Genomic DNA, 15,060 nt, shown 5'->3' on the forward strand with positions numbered 1-15,060 from the left:
AATCAGGCGAATTCACCGTCAATACCATCTTGAATCAGTCAAGACTGCTACGAACGTTCGCTTGAGTCTAAAGATCCAGCATCATCGCCAGCAGCCAGTTGCCAGAATTACATCATCTCTCTTCCTGTCCGACATGCCACATCGGTAACGTACATCATGGCCCGCAAAGGCGGGAGCTCGACTCAGCGGATGGCACCGCCACCTGTGACTAACGGCAACTCGAATGGCGTGCCCCCTCCTTCGACCATTGCGGCCCAAATCGTTAACAATGCGTCAAATGTCCATGCGTGGCAAGGCGAGGCAACCAAAGTTAGCTTTGGTGAGCTGGTCAAAGAGTTTCTCCAACATCCAAACACGGACGAGCCCGATGCACAGCTCGTAGCGCTCATAAGTGTCATCGCCGAAGCAGGACTTGAAGGATTGTTCAAAGACGATCCATTCGCTCAGGACCAGCAGAGACAGCAGGGTATCGACAGTATTGCGGCGCTCACTTTCATCTTGCAACAAAAGCCACATCTTCTGCTGAGTGTTAGAGAAGGCGAAGATGACAGTATTCCCCGTCCTCCGCTCATCCTTTGGTTATGCCCTAAATTATTGGGCCTGTTGGCACATGCAGCACTCACCTATGTCCACGAACATGTACACCAAATACTTCATCTCTGCCTAAGCGCGCTTGCACGAACATCTGCCCTCTGGCGCCCCGCCGCAGCTGTCTCACAGCTTTACAGGTCATGTGTGCAAAGTAAGTATTACCCTGAATTCCCTTATCCGATTACTCACATATATCTAGCTATTCTGACAGAGCTGCGGTCCATGGATGATCCAGCTTCGGCAGCCGTGCTGTATTTTAACCTGTTCCTACCGTCGTCAAGCAGCATCAGCGACTTTTGGCCAGATAGCCAACAAATCATTGCTTTGCCCCACGACCTACAGCGAGCAGTTACTTCACGACTTGGAGCCATCCATGCCGGCTTTTGTCTTCTTACTACCTTGGCATGTGTTGCTCCGCCCCAAGGTAGAGCATCGGCGACGCCTAGTGTCCTAGATCACCATGTACCATGGATCATCGACAGTGCGCAAGATTTATGGAAACATTTCATGCGTTGGACAGCAAGTTCGGAGAGAGGGCTCCTCGTCGATGAAATCGCGCTCGCATATTTGCAGCTACTAGAAACTCTGTTTCTCCCTGCAGTCGCTCCCGGAGATCGTTCCTTGGAATCACTGAAGAATGCACAGTCGCTTGTCAATAGTCTCAGCGATCTTGTTGATGGTCTATCGTCAGCGCCAGCTTTAGCGTCAGAAGTCAATCAAGTGCGACTGGCTATCATGTTCACCCGGTTACGAAGTGTTCTTACTTCGCCGTCGACGAACGACTCAATCACACGACGTCGAAAGAACATGAGCAGATCGGCCGTTCTGAACGACGTTGAGGCCATCGTAGCTAGAGCCTGTCAGGATGCTGAACACTTCTCTCAGCTTCACAAAGACTTGCAGGTATGAGTGAAGCACCGCAGTTTTTGTCTATGCTGATAGAATCTAGCTCTCCCTTTGCCTCTGGACGGCACCAGGTACATGGCCTATACACATTGCGGACATACGAAGAGAGCTCTGCGAGGGTGATACTGGCAGTTTCTCGGATGTTCAACTTTCCGAAGAATCGACAACAATCCTGAAAGCTTTCCGGGTGCTGAACTTGGGCAATGAGGAAAGGCCTGTGAAGCGGCGAAAAAAGCTCCTGGAGGTTCCGGACATCAACCATACCACCTACGAGCGACTCGTGATGATGCTGAATGGCAGTAACCATGACTCCCCTGTTCTCAACCTATCCAATCTCCACAACATCATCGAGTAAGTTAACTCAGCTGATCTATACGTATACTGCTGACTGTTACAGAGCAAGATACTCTTCTATGATGGACGACGATCAACAAAACGAGCGTGTACAAGTGGATCTCATGACAGCGTTTGCGAAGATCGCATGCGCCGGTTCCCAGTGTCTAGAATTATCTCAGTCTACATCACAACCAGTGCATTCGCTTAGCTGCGTGTTATGCGATACGGATACTCGCCACGAACGAGGTACCATGACGTACTGGAACGAACAGGACGATAGAGAGAGCTGGAAGGAAGTCATTGCCGCCATGCTTACCATAACCAAAGAGCCAGCATTTGAGGAGTCACTGCAAGCTCGGATACTAATGGCTGTCGCTATTGGTCGTGTCTATAACCACATCTCTGACTCAGAGTATCTGTCTCTCGAGATTTGTGAGCTTGGGCAATGGCTGCTTGCGTCTATGAGTAGATCTCTGAGAGAACTGAAGCTTGCCGCAACAAGCTCCCTGATGGTATTCCTGCGGAACGATATATCGAAGAATATCCGCAGTAAGAATCGGCGGTCATTCGTTGAGTTTCTGGACGCTTTAGCGCGGCGCAACGTTTTGTCCGACCAGGAGACGCTTATTATCGCGTATGGTCGAACCGCGTTAACGTGTGGAGAGCTCGAGTTACCCATCATATTACATCACTTGATCGAATACTTTGGTCATTCCAACGCACTGGTGTGCGGTATGGCTTACCGCGAACTCGAAACCATTGCCAAAGGGCTGTCCATGGACACGATGCAGCTCCTGAGTCCTTACTGGAAAGTTATCGGTTTCTCAGTGATCAAAGACTACATCAAAAAGCCCCAGAAAGCGCAGCAATTGGCAGATCTGATCGAGCAAAGCGTTCGCCAGTTGTTGGTACTGACGCAAGCGGATACCCTTCCGCATCTCGTTTTGAGCAAAAGAAGAGATATCATCGAAAAGATCGCCCAAGCACGGAAGGCTTCCATCATTGACGTCTTGACGTATCCAAGAACTAATCTCTCCAAGATACTTGCTCTACTGCTATCACAGCCCGTTGCCGACGTTGAAAAGACAGCAATGGAAACATTAGCAGCCATTGAGCCTGCTATCCGAGAGAGCAGCAATAATAGGCTTGATTCGTGGGTTGCCCTAGATATCACCGGTGTTGCTATCGAGATACTCAGGCTGGCTGCAGACCAAGAGGGAGTCGGCAAGAAGCCATACTACAACGCTTTCAGTACGCTGGCGTCGCTCGCACCAGATACAAAATCAGGACAGCGCAAATCGACGTCGAAGTCCAAGAACCTAGATGCCTTCTGCGAGACGCATATTCTGGGCATCATCGCATATCTTTCGAACGTCATCGCGGCCCCTAGCGCCCAGGGTAAAGCCGTACAGTACACGATGCCCGACAGGAAGAACTGCATAGCTGCTATCGGAGATCTCATCTCCCTTGCACGTTTCAGCGTAAACGGCGCGTTACCGCAGATCCGCGCCTGTCTTCAATCGGCAATCGGAGATCCAGACCTATGCGACGATACATTCAGCGTTTGGACTGCATTCTTGGCAGCTCTAGATGGAGATGAAACAATGCTAGTGGTGGATCAAACCTTTGCACTGATTGTACAACACTGGTCGTTGTTCTCTGGAGACACGCAACTCAAAGCCCACAAAGCTGTCGCAAGCATCATAAGCCAGTACAACCCCCAGCTTCGAGCTAGAGTCGAATACCTTCCCTCACTGGCTGGCATACCAATGTTCTCCAAGATTGAAGGCGAGTTGGCAAAGTTTAGAGATATGATTGAGACCATCAAGGTCTTCCAAGCCTTTAGCAATAGATGCAAAGACCAGACATCAGTCGTGGTGCGTCGAGCTTTGATAGAGCTTGTGCCATTTCTGGATGCCAATCAGCAGGAACTGCATCAGTCGATAGTTGGGCAGAAACCTCTTCCGGTTCTTGCCGCATTGACGCGATCACTCCTCGATGCCAGCGTTCGTTTCTCGGAAGACCACTCCGATATCACGATTCTTTGTGCTCAGTGCCTTGGCATCATCGGTGGTCTTGATCCATACCGAGTAGAAACAGTTCGTGAAAAGAAGCGCGTTTTGATGCTTTCCAACTTTGCACGGAGAGACGAGGATATCGACTTCGTGGCATTGCTCCTCGAGCAAGTCCTGGTCAAGGTCTTCCTTTCCACCACAAACGCTAAACAACAAGGCTGGATCGCCTATGTTATGCAGGAGATGCTCAAGCATTGTGGATTTAGTGCACTCCGCGGAGCAAAGCCCCGATCTTCGCAGGCTAGCACAGAGGCCCAGCGCTGGAATGAGATCCCAGAGGCTGTCAGGACTGTATTAACTCCTTTTCTTGATTCGAAATACTCCGTCAATGTTAACACCTCGATACAATACGAGGGTGCGGTATACCCAATATTCAACTCCAAGATCAGTCATGGCACCTGGCTCCAGACCTTTGTGTACGACCTGCTGCGAAAGGGGCAGGGTGTCAACGTCGAGATGGTATTCCCTGTTCTAGCCAGAATCATTAAAGGATATGATCTCTCGATAGCCACCTTCATACTTCCGTTTGCAGCTCTGAACGTCATCGTATCAGACAATGATGAGAACATGGAGAACGTAGGACGAGAGCTTTTGGAGGTGCTGCAGGCCGATATACGTACGTCGGAGCAACACGAAGCTTCGATCATCAAGCAGTGTAGCGAGGTATGATCTTACAACCACTCCATCGAATGCATTTGCTAACACCTCGCAGAATGTCTTTCAGACATTAGATTACCTATCTTCGTGGTTACAAGAGAAGAGGAAATCTGTTACTGACGCGAGAACGATGGCAGGAAAGACGGGACGCGGTGTCTCAGAGGACGACGAGATGAACGCCATCAAGCAGCTCAGTCGCGTAGAGGGAATTCTCCAGCTCATTCCCGCGGAAATCATATCTCGAAGAGCTGTAGAATGTGGGTCGTACGCTCGTGCTCTGTTCCACTGGGAACAATACGTACGCCAGCAGCGGGACATGAAGGCGGAATCAAAGCAGGCATTCCCCGAGAAGGACGAGCTGTTACAACATCTGCAGATGATTTATGCTCATATCGACGAACCGGATTGTATCGAAGGGATATCAGCACATCTCAAAATCCTGAATCCTGAGCAGCAGATCATCGAGGACCGCAAAGCTGGGCGGTGGACGGCGGCGCAAAGTTGGTACGAGATTGCACTTGCTGAGAGACCGAACGATGTCGAGACCCAGATCAATCTCCTCACTTGTTTGAAGGAATCTGGTCAATACGGTGAGTCAGTACGTGCATATCTCACGAAGACAAGCTGACGCAAATTTTAGATTCCATTCTCAACTACGTAGACGGCTTCCATGCGACTGACTCGCTTTCGAGCAGCACGTTACCTTTTGCAGCAGAAGCGGCTTGGTCTACTGGCAAATGGGAACAACTGGAACGCCTTCTTACTGCTACCGGTAGCGCTGATTCCAGCCTTTTCGCGGACTTCAATGTTGGAATAGGCCGAGCGCTATTGGCACTGCGTCACAACAACCGCCCGGACTTCCAGGGCATCATTGCAGAGCTACGAGAAATTCTGGCGAAGAGCATGTCTCCATCAACCACGACGTCTGTGCAGGCATCGCATGATCATCTAGTCAAACTGCATGCGCTGTACGAGGTTGAGACTGTAAGCGGTATGGGTACCGGGACTGTAATAGACCGGGAAACCATTCTCGAAAACTTGGACAGACGCTTAGACATTATTGGGGCGTACACATCGGACAAGCAGTACCTTCTGGGACTACGTCGCGCCGCAATGACGCTATCTCGGTAAGTATATGTCGAATGGCATTCTTTACGGACACTAACAGAGGATAGCATTGAATTCGCAAATCTTGACGTTGCTTCCGCGTGGCTCACGACCGGAAGGCTGGCTCGCAAGGGAGGCTTCATGACAACAGCTTTCAACTCTGTACTGCACGCTGAGCGACTTGGAGACAACGCGTCGAAGATTGAGTACTCAAAGCTGCTCTGGAAAGAAGGCCACCATCGCAAGGCGATACAAAACCTTCGTGGCGCAATCGACAGTAACGCATTCCAGCAGGAAGACACAGTGCCAATCAACGTCTCCGTGACCACAGCCGGTCGAGGCGAAGAGCATTCAATGAACAAGGTTAAGTGCCATGCTCAACTATTGCTCGCTAAATGGCTAGACCGCGCAGGTCAGACACAGTCAATGTCGCTGAAGGAAGAGTATGTGACCGGTGTGCAAACCTATCCCCGCTGGGATAAAGGCCACTACTACCTGGGTCGATGGTATCTGAAGCTACTTGAGTCAGAGAAGCAGCAGCCGATAACAAAACAAAGTTCCGAATACCTTGCTGGTAGTCTCATCAAGTTGGTCATCGAGAACTTTGTCCGCTCTACGGTATACGGGACGAAGTACTACTACCAGACCCTGCCTAAGATACTTACGCTGTGGTTGGACATGGGTATGGAAGTTATGAGCAGCACACCCAAGACCGCCAAAGACAAGGAGTTCCACGAGCATCGGCTCAACTATCTCGACCACATCAACAAATACCTCAAGCGCTACGCCGGAGAGCGGATGCCTGCTTTCGCTTGGTACACCGCTTTCCCGCAGATCATCACACGCATCAGCCATCCGAATAAGAGCGTTTGGGATGCTCTCCAGACGATCATCATACGAGTCGCGTCGACATATCCGCAGCAGGCGCTATGGGCTTTGCTCGCTGTTCTTCACTCTACACAGGATGACCGCAGGGCCCGGGGCGCTACTGTACTACAACGACTACGCGTAAGTTCTCGATCTGGTCAAGGTCAGAAATCCGCTAACAAGAAGAAGGACGCATCGAAGCGCAAAGGGGCTTCTATCGACCTCAAGGCCCTGATCATTCAAGGGCAGCGTCTTACTGACGCACTACTAGCGGCTTGCGATGCCCCCATAGAATCACGGATAGCACACGTGAGTCTAGCAAGGAACCTTGGATTCAACCACAAGCTCGCACCTACGCCGCTGGTTGTTCCTATCGAAGCCAACCTACTTCCGAATCTGCCTGCTGGCAACGACAGCCAGATTATTCGTCGTCACAACCCGTTCCCAGCCGACGCCATCACCATACAGTCATTCGACGACGACGTACTAGTCCTTTCCTCTCTCCAACGCCCCCGAAAGCTAAACGTCCGCGGCTCAGACGGCCGCTCCTACGGCCTCCTCTGCAAGCCCAAAGACGACCTGCGCAAAGACCAACGCCTCATGGAATTCAACGCCATGATCAACCGGGCCCTACAAAAAGACATCGAATCCAGCAAACGCCGCCTCTATATAAAAACCTACGCCGTCACGCCCCTCAACGAAGAATGCGGCGCAATCGAATGGGTGGAAGGCCTCAAGCCCATGCGCGACATCATCCTCCGTTTCTACCGCCAAATGGCCATTCCCATCGACTACGGCGAGATCCGCCTCCTCCTCAATGAAGCCTCGTCTTCCCCGTCCAAGGTACCCATCTTCACTGAACGCATCCTCGGTAAATTCGTGCCTGTGTTACATGAGTGGTTCGTTGAGACGTTTCCCGAGCCGGAAGCTTGGTTCGCGGCGCGTCTGCGGTACACAAGGTCTTGCGCTGTGATGAGTATAGTTGGCCATGTCCTCGGTTTGGGAGATCGACACGGCGAGAACGTGCTTTTGGAGCAAGGCGATGGCGGTACTTTTCACGTCGATTTTAACTGCCTCTTCGACAAGGGTCTCACGTTCGAAAAACCCGAACTCGTTCCCTTCCGCCTCACGCACAACATGGTCGATGCCATGGGTCCGCAAGGCGTCGAGGGCCCCTTCCGCAAGGCCGCTGAGCTGACGTATAAACTGCTTCGCCAGCATGAAGACACGCTGATCACTATCCTAGAAACGTTTGTGCACGATCCCACAGCCGACTTTCTCGGCGGCAAGCGCAGGAAAAAGATTGTAGGCGTTCCGGATACGCCGCAGGAGGTGCTAGATATTACAAGGACGAAAGTGAATGGGTATCTCAAGGGGGAGAGTGTGCCGCTGAGTGTGGAGGGCTATGTTGATGCGCTCATTGCTATGGCGATGGATCCACTCAATTTGGCGAGTATGTATATTGGGTGGTGTGCTTTCTTCTAATGTTGTGTTTCGTTTCAAAAGTTGGGGAATGCGAGGAGGTGTGTATGTCAGTATCGTTACTTCGTTCTATACTAGATGAGGTGTTAGCAAATCGGTATTCTCTTTTACATCGCATACCTTTTCACCACGCACAAAGCCATGAACAGCCCATCTCCACACCTCGCAGACATAACTCCGTGCATATACAATTGGCATTACAATACGTAATTGTAAAATAAAGGTAGGTACTCCCATTCTCTTTGGAACCCGGATTAAAAAAAGCCAACGCCTGTAACAAAAACTCGTTAAGAAAAGAGGTTGATGCTACCCAAAAGGGACTCGCTCGAGCGGATATTCAGTCGTGTAAGCATCGTCTTCGTGCGATCGTCTCTTCCGTACCCTCGGACCCAAGCTTGCTCTTGCTTCCATCAGATCAAAGCCGTAGCATGTCTGTCCCTCGCATCCATAGCCTAACCACTGCCCCGCATATGCCTGACAATCTCAGTCCAAAATATCCATCTCCTCTTACTTCCTCCCTTCCACAACTACTCCTTCTTTCTAGCAGCACTTTCCGCCCATACCTGCATTTCCGTCACCTTGCCCACTAACATCGACCTTGGGGGCAGCTGTCTGATCCGTCCTAGCGGTATCGATAAGACGCTTCTTGATATCGCCGGCGAGGCTGTAAAACGCCTGATCGACGTTGATGTTGCTCTTGGCCGAGACCTCGAGGAAGGGGATGCCGAGTTCGTCGGCGAGGGCCTGGCCCTGTTCTGTGGAGACGGCGCGCTTCTCTTCCCAGTCGCACTTGTTGCCGATGAGGATCTTGTTGACGCCTTCGGTGGCGTGTTGCTCGACGTTGGAGAACCATGTGCGGATGTCTGGTTGTGGTGTTAGTGTTTTGTTTATTGAGGGATTCATGCCTGTAGGGCTGGGATGGTAAAAGGTGTCTGTGGACGGCGGGAACGTACTGTTGAAGCTCCTTTCATCCGTAACGTCGTAGACTAGCAGGATACCCATGGCACCTCTGTAGTACGCCGTGGTGATGGTCCGGAAGCGCTCTTGGCCGGCGGTATCCCATATCTGCAGCTTCACGCGCTTGCCGTCGAGCTCGATGGTACGGATCTTAAAGTCGATGCCGATGGTGGTGATGAACGAGGGCGTGAACGAGTCTTCACTGAAGCGCAGCAGACAGCACGATTTGCCTACGCCGGAGTCGCCTATGAGGAGTAGTTTGATCTACGCGGGGGAGAGTGTTAGTGTGGGTCTGTGTATATAGGCGGTGGAGGGGCGTTCAGGGTCCAGCATGTTTGCGGAAGCTGGGCATGCGCAGGGCTAGAAAGACAGCTAGGGTGAGCTTACGAGAAAGTCATAATTCCTGGAGCCAGCCATCTTGATATAGAGTCGTGGTATGCGTTATCGAGCGGAGGTGGTTGCGGAGTTGGCGCCCGCCGGTTTGGGGTGTGCGGTGGAGCTGGCGGTGGTTGAGCGGTTGCGGAAGAATGCGGGTGATAGACTCGTTGTGATGATAGAGAGTATACGTGGGAACAGGCGGTATTGGGGTGAACGGGGCTGTGTGGTTAACAGCAGGCAGCGAAGTAAACGGCGTGGTAGCGAGTTCACAGGTGCTGGCCAACGTTGGACGTTAGCGCCAATAGTCCGCACGGGCTTCACCACCTCCGTCACTGCTGTCGTCCGCGAGTGACGAGAGGCGGCTGGCCTGGTGGCAACTGCGCCTCTGCCTTGACTCGGCTGTCACTACCGGCATCACGAACCAGGACACGAGACACGGTCATGCGCTGGCGTTGACATTCAGAAGAGCCTCATTTCTAGGTTTGGTTTTGCGCCTCGGTACGTACGTACCCACGCGATACTTGTTGAGCTAGTCTTGGATAGTAGACATCTGATCTGTCATGTTCCGCATACATCTACTGAGAACACGGTTCTAAGACTACAAGCTTCTTCGTATAATTGTATTGATGTGGGTATGCACGCTGATCATACAGGCGCTGCGACTGGATCATCCCGGTTGCAAAGACGCCTCTTCAAGTAAACCATTTTGAGTACGCCCACCTAATGCGCTCAACTACTTTTTGCTGTCGCTGCAACCCACTCCTCACATCAACAAGCTCGTCTATTTCCACCAAAAAGTCGTGGAAGATGCGTCGTGGCAGGATGCCGCTCGCAGCCTGTCGCAGGAGATGCACTTCGCAGAGAAGGAGACCGTGATCCTTGTAGGAAATTTCGCCGTCCTCTGTGGGTGTTGCGCTGGTAAGGATGCGGTCGATGTTGCGCAGGATGAGCAGCATGCGACCTTGCCTCGCCCACATCTGTACGCCTTTACGGCTGCTGAAGACGCCTCGGAGGTATCGGTAGACGCCGATACTCACGAGAACACCAGGCGTCAGACCGATGAAGCCAAAGAGTAACTCCTGGCTCTTGAGAATGCTGTCAATACCGCTCATTGCGACTTCCACATCAACCTTGGTCTTCTGCACCTGGATGAGCAGTGCGCTAGCTAGGTTACCGACTATCGCGCCCTTGACCGGGCTCTGAATGTCCTTTTCGTATGATCTCAAGACCGTGGTCAGATCGCCTTCGCGGACTTTCGCTCTGATATCGGCAATCTGAGTCTCGTTCAGCGCGGGGCCTTCAGGGTTTTTGACCGCAAAGTCAATGACCATGCGCTCAAGGCTTGCGCGGTCAGACTCCAGGCTGCGTTTGCTCATAATGGAAACCTCGCTATCTTCGTTGTGGCGGATGGTACCGATGATCCTCATTGCGGGCTCCACGACCCAATTTGTCCAAAAGTCGATTACCGTCTGTCCTAGTTCGCGTACCCAGGCCAGAATCTCTTCTTTCCGGTTGACAAATATACGCAGGATAGTGGTCGAGGATACGAGGAGCATGGTGGCAGGTAGCCAGTACCGAATGAGGAAGGATGGACGTCCGTTTTCCTTGACCACAGCGTTGAAGTCTGAGGTGTAGGCAGGCAATGCTTCCTGGAGCAGGTACTGCAGTCGCTCTGCGACATCGGCGGGCTTGAGCGTGGTTGCCGTTCGTTCTCCGGTGGGTTCGTGCAGCGAGTAGAGTTGATCATCTTGAGTGATGCCAGCAACAGAATCGTCAAACTTATTAACGGATATCTCTGCACTGTTTACGCTTTGGATCACGGCGTCCATCAGGGCAATGTTCTTAGCCATGACGCTCTTCCATCTATGTCCGCTTTGTGCGCCGAGCAGTGGGGGAGATTGGGTGCCATCGTCGTGTACACTGGGATGGTTAGCGGTCGCTCACTTTCCTCGCGAATGATCAATAGCATACCTCTCATTACCCAGCCCTTCGCCTAGAAGCACACCGAGCGCGTTCGCATTGATGAGCCGTATCTTCCTCAACGCTGCGCGCTTCCTCCTGCCTTCGTTTCTCACGAGCGCCAACGGGCTCACGACCCTTCGCTGGATGTTGGCAATGCTGCGCTCTTGCACCGCATCCTTGACGAGGCCATAAAACTGACTCCACCCATCGGCCAATTGGCCGCCCCTCGACCGCACATCGCGATATATCTCCTGCGACCATTTCCACACCCGAACCGGCGATGTTTGTATCGAATATAACCCAGCGAACCGGTAGGTGGAGAGAATGTCGTCCCAGTACCACAGGTCGTCTTCCAACGGGATCGTCTGTTCCAATATCGTATTCAGAACCTGCCCGTACACCTGCGTCGTCGCCTTGCTGACTAGCAGCCATTCCAATTCATGTTCGTAGCTCGCATCCTCGAAGCTGCTGGCGATGTTGGCACGCTGCAGCGTCTCGGATATACGTGCAATGGACACAAGGCTGTGTTTGGATGACGCGGTCGTGGAGAGGGACTTGATGAGGTACTGCAGGTGCGCGATTCGTGATGTCTTGGTGGGGTCGTGGGCTTCCTCGGCGGTGATGGAGAAGCTGCCTTGTCGTGTCGCCGACAGCTGCAGCCGGTCGAGCTGGCTGTCAATTCGACGCACTTGGCTGACGCAGTATTAGCTATACCGGGCTGTATCAATGGAATACTCCAACTTACTCAACCACGAAAGACATGGCTACCGGCGCGTGAAGGCTCGCATGGAGGATGCGGCGGGATTATTTTGGTACGAGGGGATCTGGAGATCTGAACCGGGATGACGCGCGCCCACCCGCCGCCAATGACGTTCTAGGCCTGCCATCAATCCATCACCGCCAGTTGCGTGCACTTTCCATGGCCTGTCACATGTTTCCTTCTCTTCAACACAGAGACGAGCCAGTCACACAATGGGATGTTTGTCCGTGACGTGCTCCGTCGTCTGTCACTCGCTATACCTGGGTAATTGTACTCACCCGACAACACGAATATCCAAACGCCTTCTAAGGAATTGAGCTAATGCAGATGGAGTGCAAGACTAGATTGGTATTTGATTGTATTTCACACGCCGTTCCCTTGTCCGATGCCTAACATGCTTTCCGACGATGATGGCTTGTAACGACAAGCAAACTCTGCACAACAGTGAATCTGCCATCGCTCGCAGATTTCTCTATAACGTCGCAGCAATTCTTCTATAATAACAAACAAATATAGCCAGACTATTGAGCGGCTGCGACCAGACCTGGCTGCTGGACGCTTCCGACCGACCGTGCCACCACGCCCTCGCAGCAACCCAGCCCTGAACAGGAAACTCGTCTCCGACCCAAGAACCGGTCTAGCGGTCTCCCCTAAAAGCAAACAAAGGCACAAAAAACGGCGTCCATCCAATTTCCACAGCCTGTCGGGTTCGAAACAGTGGTAGAGGGCTAGCTAGCGACGCGAGCGCTCATTCGGACCGAGGGCTGATCTGCGACATCGTCCAAATCCGATTCCATGGAACGCAATTGCAAAGCGCTTGCCTCGTCGTCGGAGATGCGAGCGCTCATTGGCTCGAGGACGGGACTTGCTGAACGGGAGAGATCAACTTGCGGCACAGTCAATCTGATACCGTTTGGCTGGTCAGGGGCTAGCAGGGTCCCCTCGTCGACAAGCGAGTCGCGCTTTCTGGGGAGCTTCTGGCGCATGCCTAGTTCGGAGCCTACGCGCTCGATGCTCTTGAAGTACTGAGAGTGTTAGTTGAGAACGAAAGAGAAGGATGTCGACGAATGTACCTTGACGGTCTTGACTTGCAGTTCTAGGGTGGCATCTTCGTCGACTACGATCATCGGGTGCGGGTGCATCTGGAGACTGGACAGCGTCCACATGTGGTTCACGCCGCCTTCGATGCACCGCTGAAGAGCTAGGGCCTTGTGTGCGCCTGTGATGATGATGACGACTTCGCGCGCCTGGGGGGCTGTTAGACTCTGCTGAAGTACAGGGTGGTGTGACTTACGTCAAGAACAGTCTGAACTCCCACTGTGAGCGCCATCTTCGGCACCTGATCGAGATTGTTTCCGAAGAACCTTGAGTTGGCCAGAATGGTATCGTATGCAAGAGTCTTCACGCGCGTCCGAGACTTGAGGCTGGAACCTGGCTCGTTGAAAGCAATGTGTCCATCTGGCCCAATGCCGCCGAGGAACAGCTCGATACCACCTGCACGTTGGATCTTCTCTTCGTAGTCATGGCATTCGACTTCCAGGTCAGGTGCGTTACCGTTGAGGATGTTGATGTTTTCGGGTTTCACATCGACATGGGAGAAGAAATGCTTATACATAAAGCTGTGGTAGCTCTCGGGGTGATCTCGCGGGATGCCGACATACTCGTCCTAATTGGGTCAGTATCACTCAATATCACGCTGCTGTGAGACATTGGACGCAAGGGTGTGGCGCCATATGCAGGGCGGTAGTGTGTACCATATTAAATGTGACCACATTGCGGAAGGAGACTTGACCCGCTTTGTGGCGCTGTACGAGATGCTCGTAGATCAAGACGGGGCTGCTCCCTGTGGGCAAACCTAAGACAAAGGGCCTCTCTGGCGTAGGGTTGAAGGTGTTGATGCGTTCTATGCTGCGGCGTTAGTCGATATCAAGACACAACAAAGGAGCGAGGAATGCACCAATGACATAGTCGGCGATGTATTGGGACGCAGCCCTCGGATCGTCTCGAATGATTAGCCGCCTAGAAGCGGTAAGCCGGGTGTCAGAAAACGAAGGTGTGCATGCTCATACATGATGTATCTATCGCTTGTGCCACTTGCAAGGAACGTGTGCGGAGTGAGGGGTCAAAGGTCATTCCTGTAGCGGGATGAGGGCGATTTCTATGAGGACTTCAACAGCTTCACGTCATTCTGGGGCAAGGTAGGATCGTGAGCTCGATCATCATCCAACGTCTCTCCATCGAAATGACAACGGCCAAACTTTCCGCATCTGAACACGTTCTCTGCAGAGCTCTCTGTATCGGTCCGCGTGGTCGTGGTGCGTCATGCAATGGACGGTTGAAGGTGAACGTAGTGGTACAACGCGCCTATCTGCACCACCTTGGGCCGTGGACCCCAGTTGGCAGCCATGTGCAATGTTACAGGAGCATGGCGCTGGCGTGGTCATCACCGTCTCGTGTGATAGCAGTGGGAACCGAGCCGGGCGTGGGCCGCAAACTAGCCGTCACGGGCAGCCAGCAACGAACATCACGATAGCAGGCGGCGCTGATAAGGCCGGCGTGCTGATGGAGTCGCAAAAGGACAATGTTACATTTCTGACTCGGGTGGTGGCGGGCGGAGAGCGTTGCACTTGTGGCTCTAGTCGGCGTCTTCTAGCTCGCGCAGCCCACTCAGCCCAGGGCCGGGGGCTCAACCAACAATGTGGTCGCAGACGCATGCAGATCCATGCATCGTCGATAAGCAGGCCTGCAACGCCCCGCTTTGGCCCTCGATGGCTGTCCCGAGAACCACTGACGACCGCCGTCCGGGCACCTGTAGCCGGCGCTCAAGGCTGCTGACTGCGTCGTACATACGGCTGGCGGTGCGGAATGCGGATGCTTGTTGGCGTTTGCCCAGTGTCAGCCTGCGCCAGCGAATCCTGCACCGACGGCTGTCACCTGTGGGCTTGCAGTCGTTTATCTCCCTGATTGAGGCCAGGCTGTGTC

General features: G+C 52.8%; 4 protein-coding genes across 4 annotated transcripts; 1 reads left to right on the plus strand and 3 right to left on the minus strand.

Moving 5' to 3' along the window:
* Positions 1–156: 156 nt before the first annotated feature.
* On the plus strand, positions 157–8,024 carry BKA58DRAFT_444442 (uncharacterized protein; the record flags this gene model as incomplete). Its single annotated transcript, XM_046174069.1, has 8 exons — positions 157–742; positions 791–1,494; positions 1,541–1,848; positions 1,895–4,571; positions 4,621–5,155; positions 5,206–5,692; positions 5,741–6,680; positions 6,729–8,024. 8 exons carry the CDS (start codon positions 157–159, stop codon positions 8,022–8,024), a joined length of 7,533 nt encoding a protein of 2,510 aa, XP_046020482.1.
* Positions 8,025–8,409: 385 nt separating this feature from the next.
* BKA58DRAFT_56724 (ras family-domain-containing protein) lies at positions 8,410–9,815 on the minus strand. The gene is made up of 3 exons (XM_046175546.1): positions 9,366–9,815; positions 8,975–9,242; positions 8,410–8,884 (listed from the first exon to the last, which is right to left on the minus strand). The coding sequence occupies exons 1-3, from the start codon at positions 9,393–9,395 to the stop codon at positions 8,562–8,564; spliced, it is 621 nt and encodes a 206-aa protein (XP_046020483.1). The 5' UTR covers positions 9,396–9,815; the 3' UTR covers positions 8,410–8,561.
* Position 9,816: 1 nt separating this feature from the next.
* Positions 9,817–12,119, minus strand: BKA58DRAFT_56723 (ATP synthase regulation protein NCA2-domain-containing protein). The gene is made up of 3 exons (XM_046175545.1): positions 12,064–12,119; positions 11,328–12,011; positions 9,817–11,276 (listed from the first exon to the last, which is right to left on the minus strand). The coding sequence occupies exons 1-3, from the start codon at positions 12,078–12,080 to the stop codon at positions 10,049–10,051; spliced, it is 1,929 nt and encodes a 642-aa protein (XP_046020484.1). The 5' UTR covers positions 12,081–12,119; the 3' UTR covers positions 9,817–10,048.
* Positions 12,120–12,406: 287 nt separating this feature from the next.
* On the minus strand, positions 12,407–14,792 carry BKA58DRAFT_432492 (glucosamine-6-phosphate deaminase; the record flags this gene model as incomplete). Its single annotated transcript, XM_046173134.1, has 6 exons — positions 12,407–13,103; positions 13,152–13,325; positions 13,373–13,744; positions 13,833–13,981; positions 14,036–14,097; positions 14,602–14,792. 6 exons carry the CDS (start codon positions 14,790–14,792, stop codon positions 12,807–12,809), a joined length of 1,245 nt encoding a protein of 414 aa, XP_046020485.1. The 3' UTR covers positions 12,407–12,806.
* Positions 14,793–15,060: the final 268 nt, after the last annotated feature.

Source organism: Alternaria rosae (assembly GCF_020736505.1).
Source record: "Alternaria rosae strain MPI-PUGE-AT-0040 chromosome Unknown BKA58scaffold_12, whole genome shotgun sequence".
NCBI lineage: Eukaryota > Fungi > Ascomycota > Dothideomycetes > Pleosporales > Pleosporaceae > Alternaria > Alternaria rosae.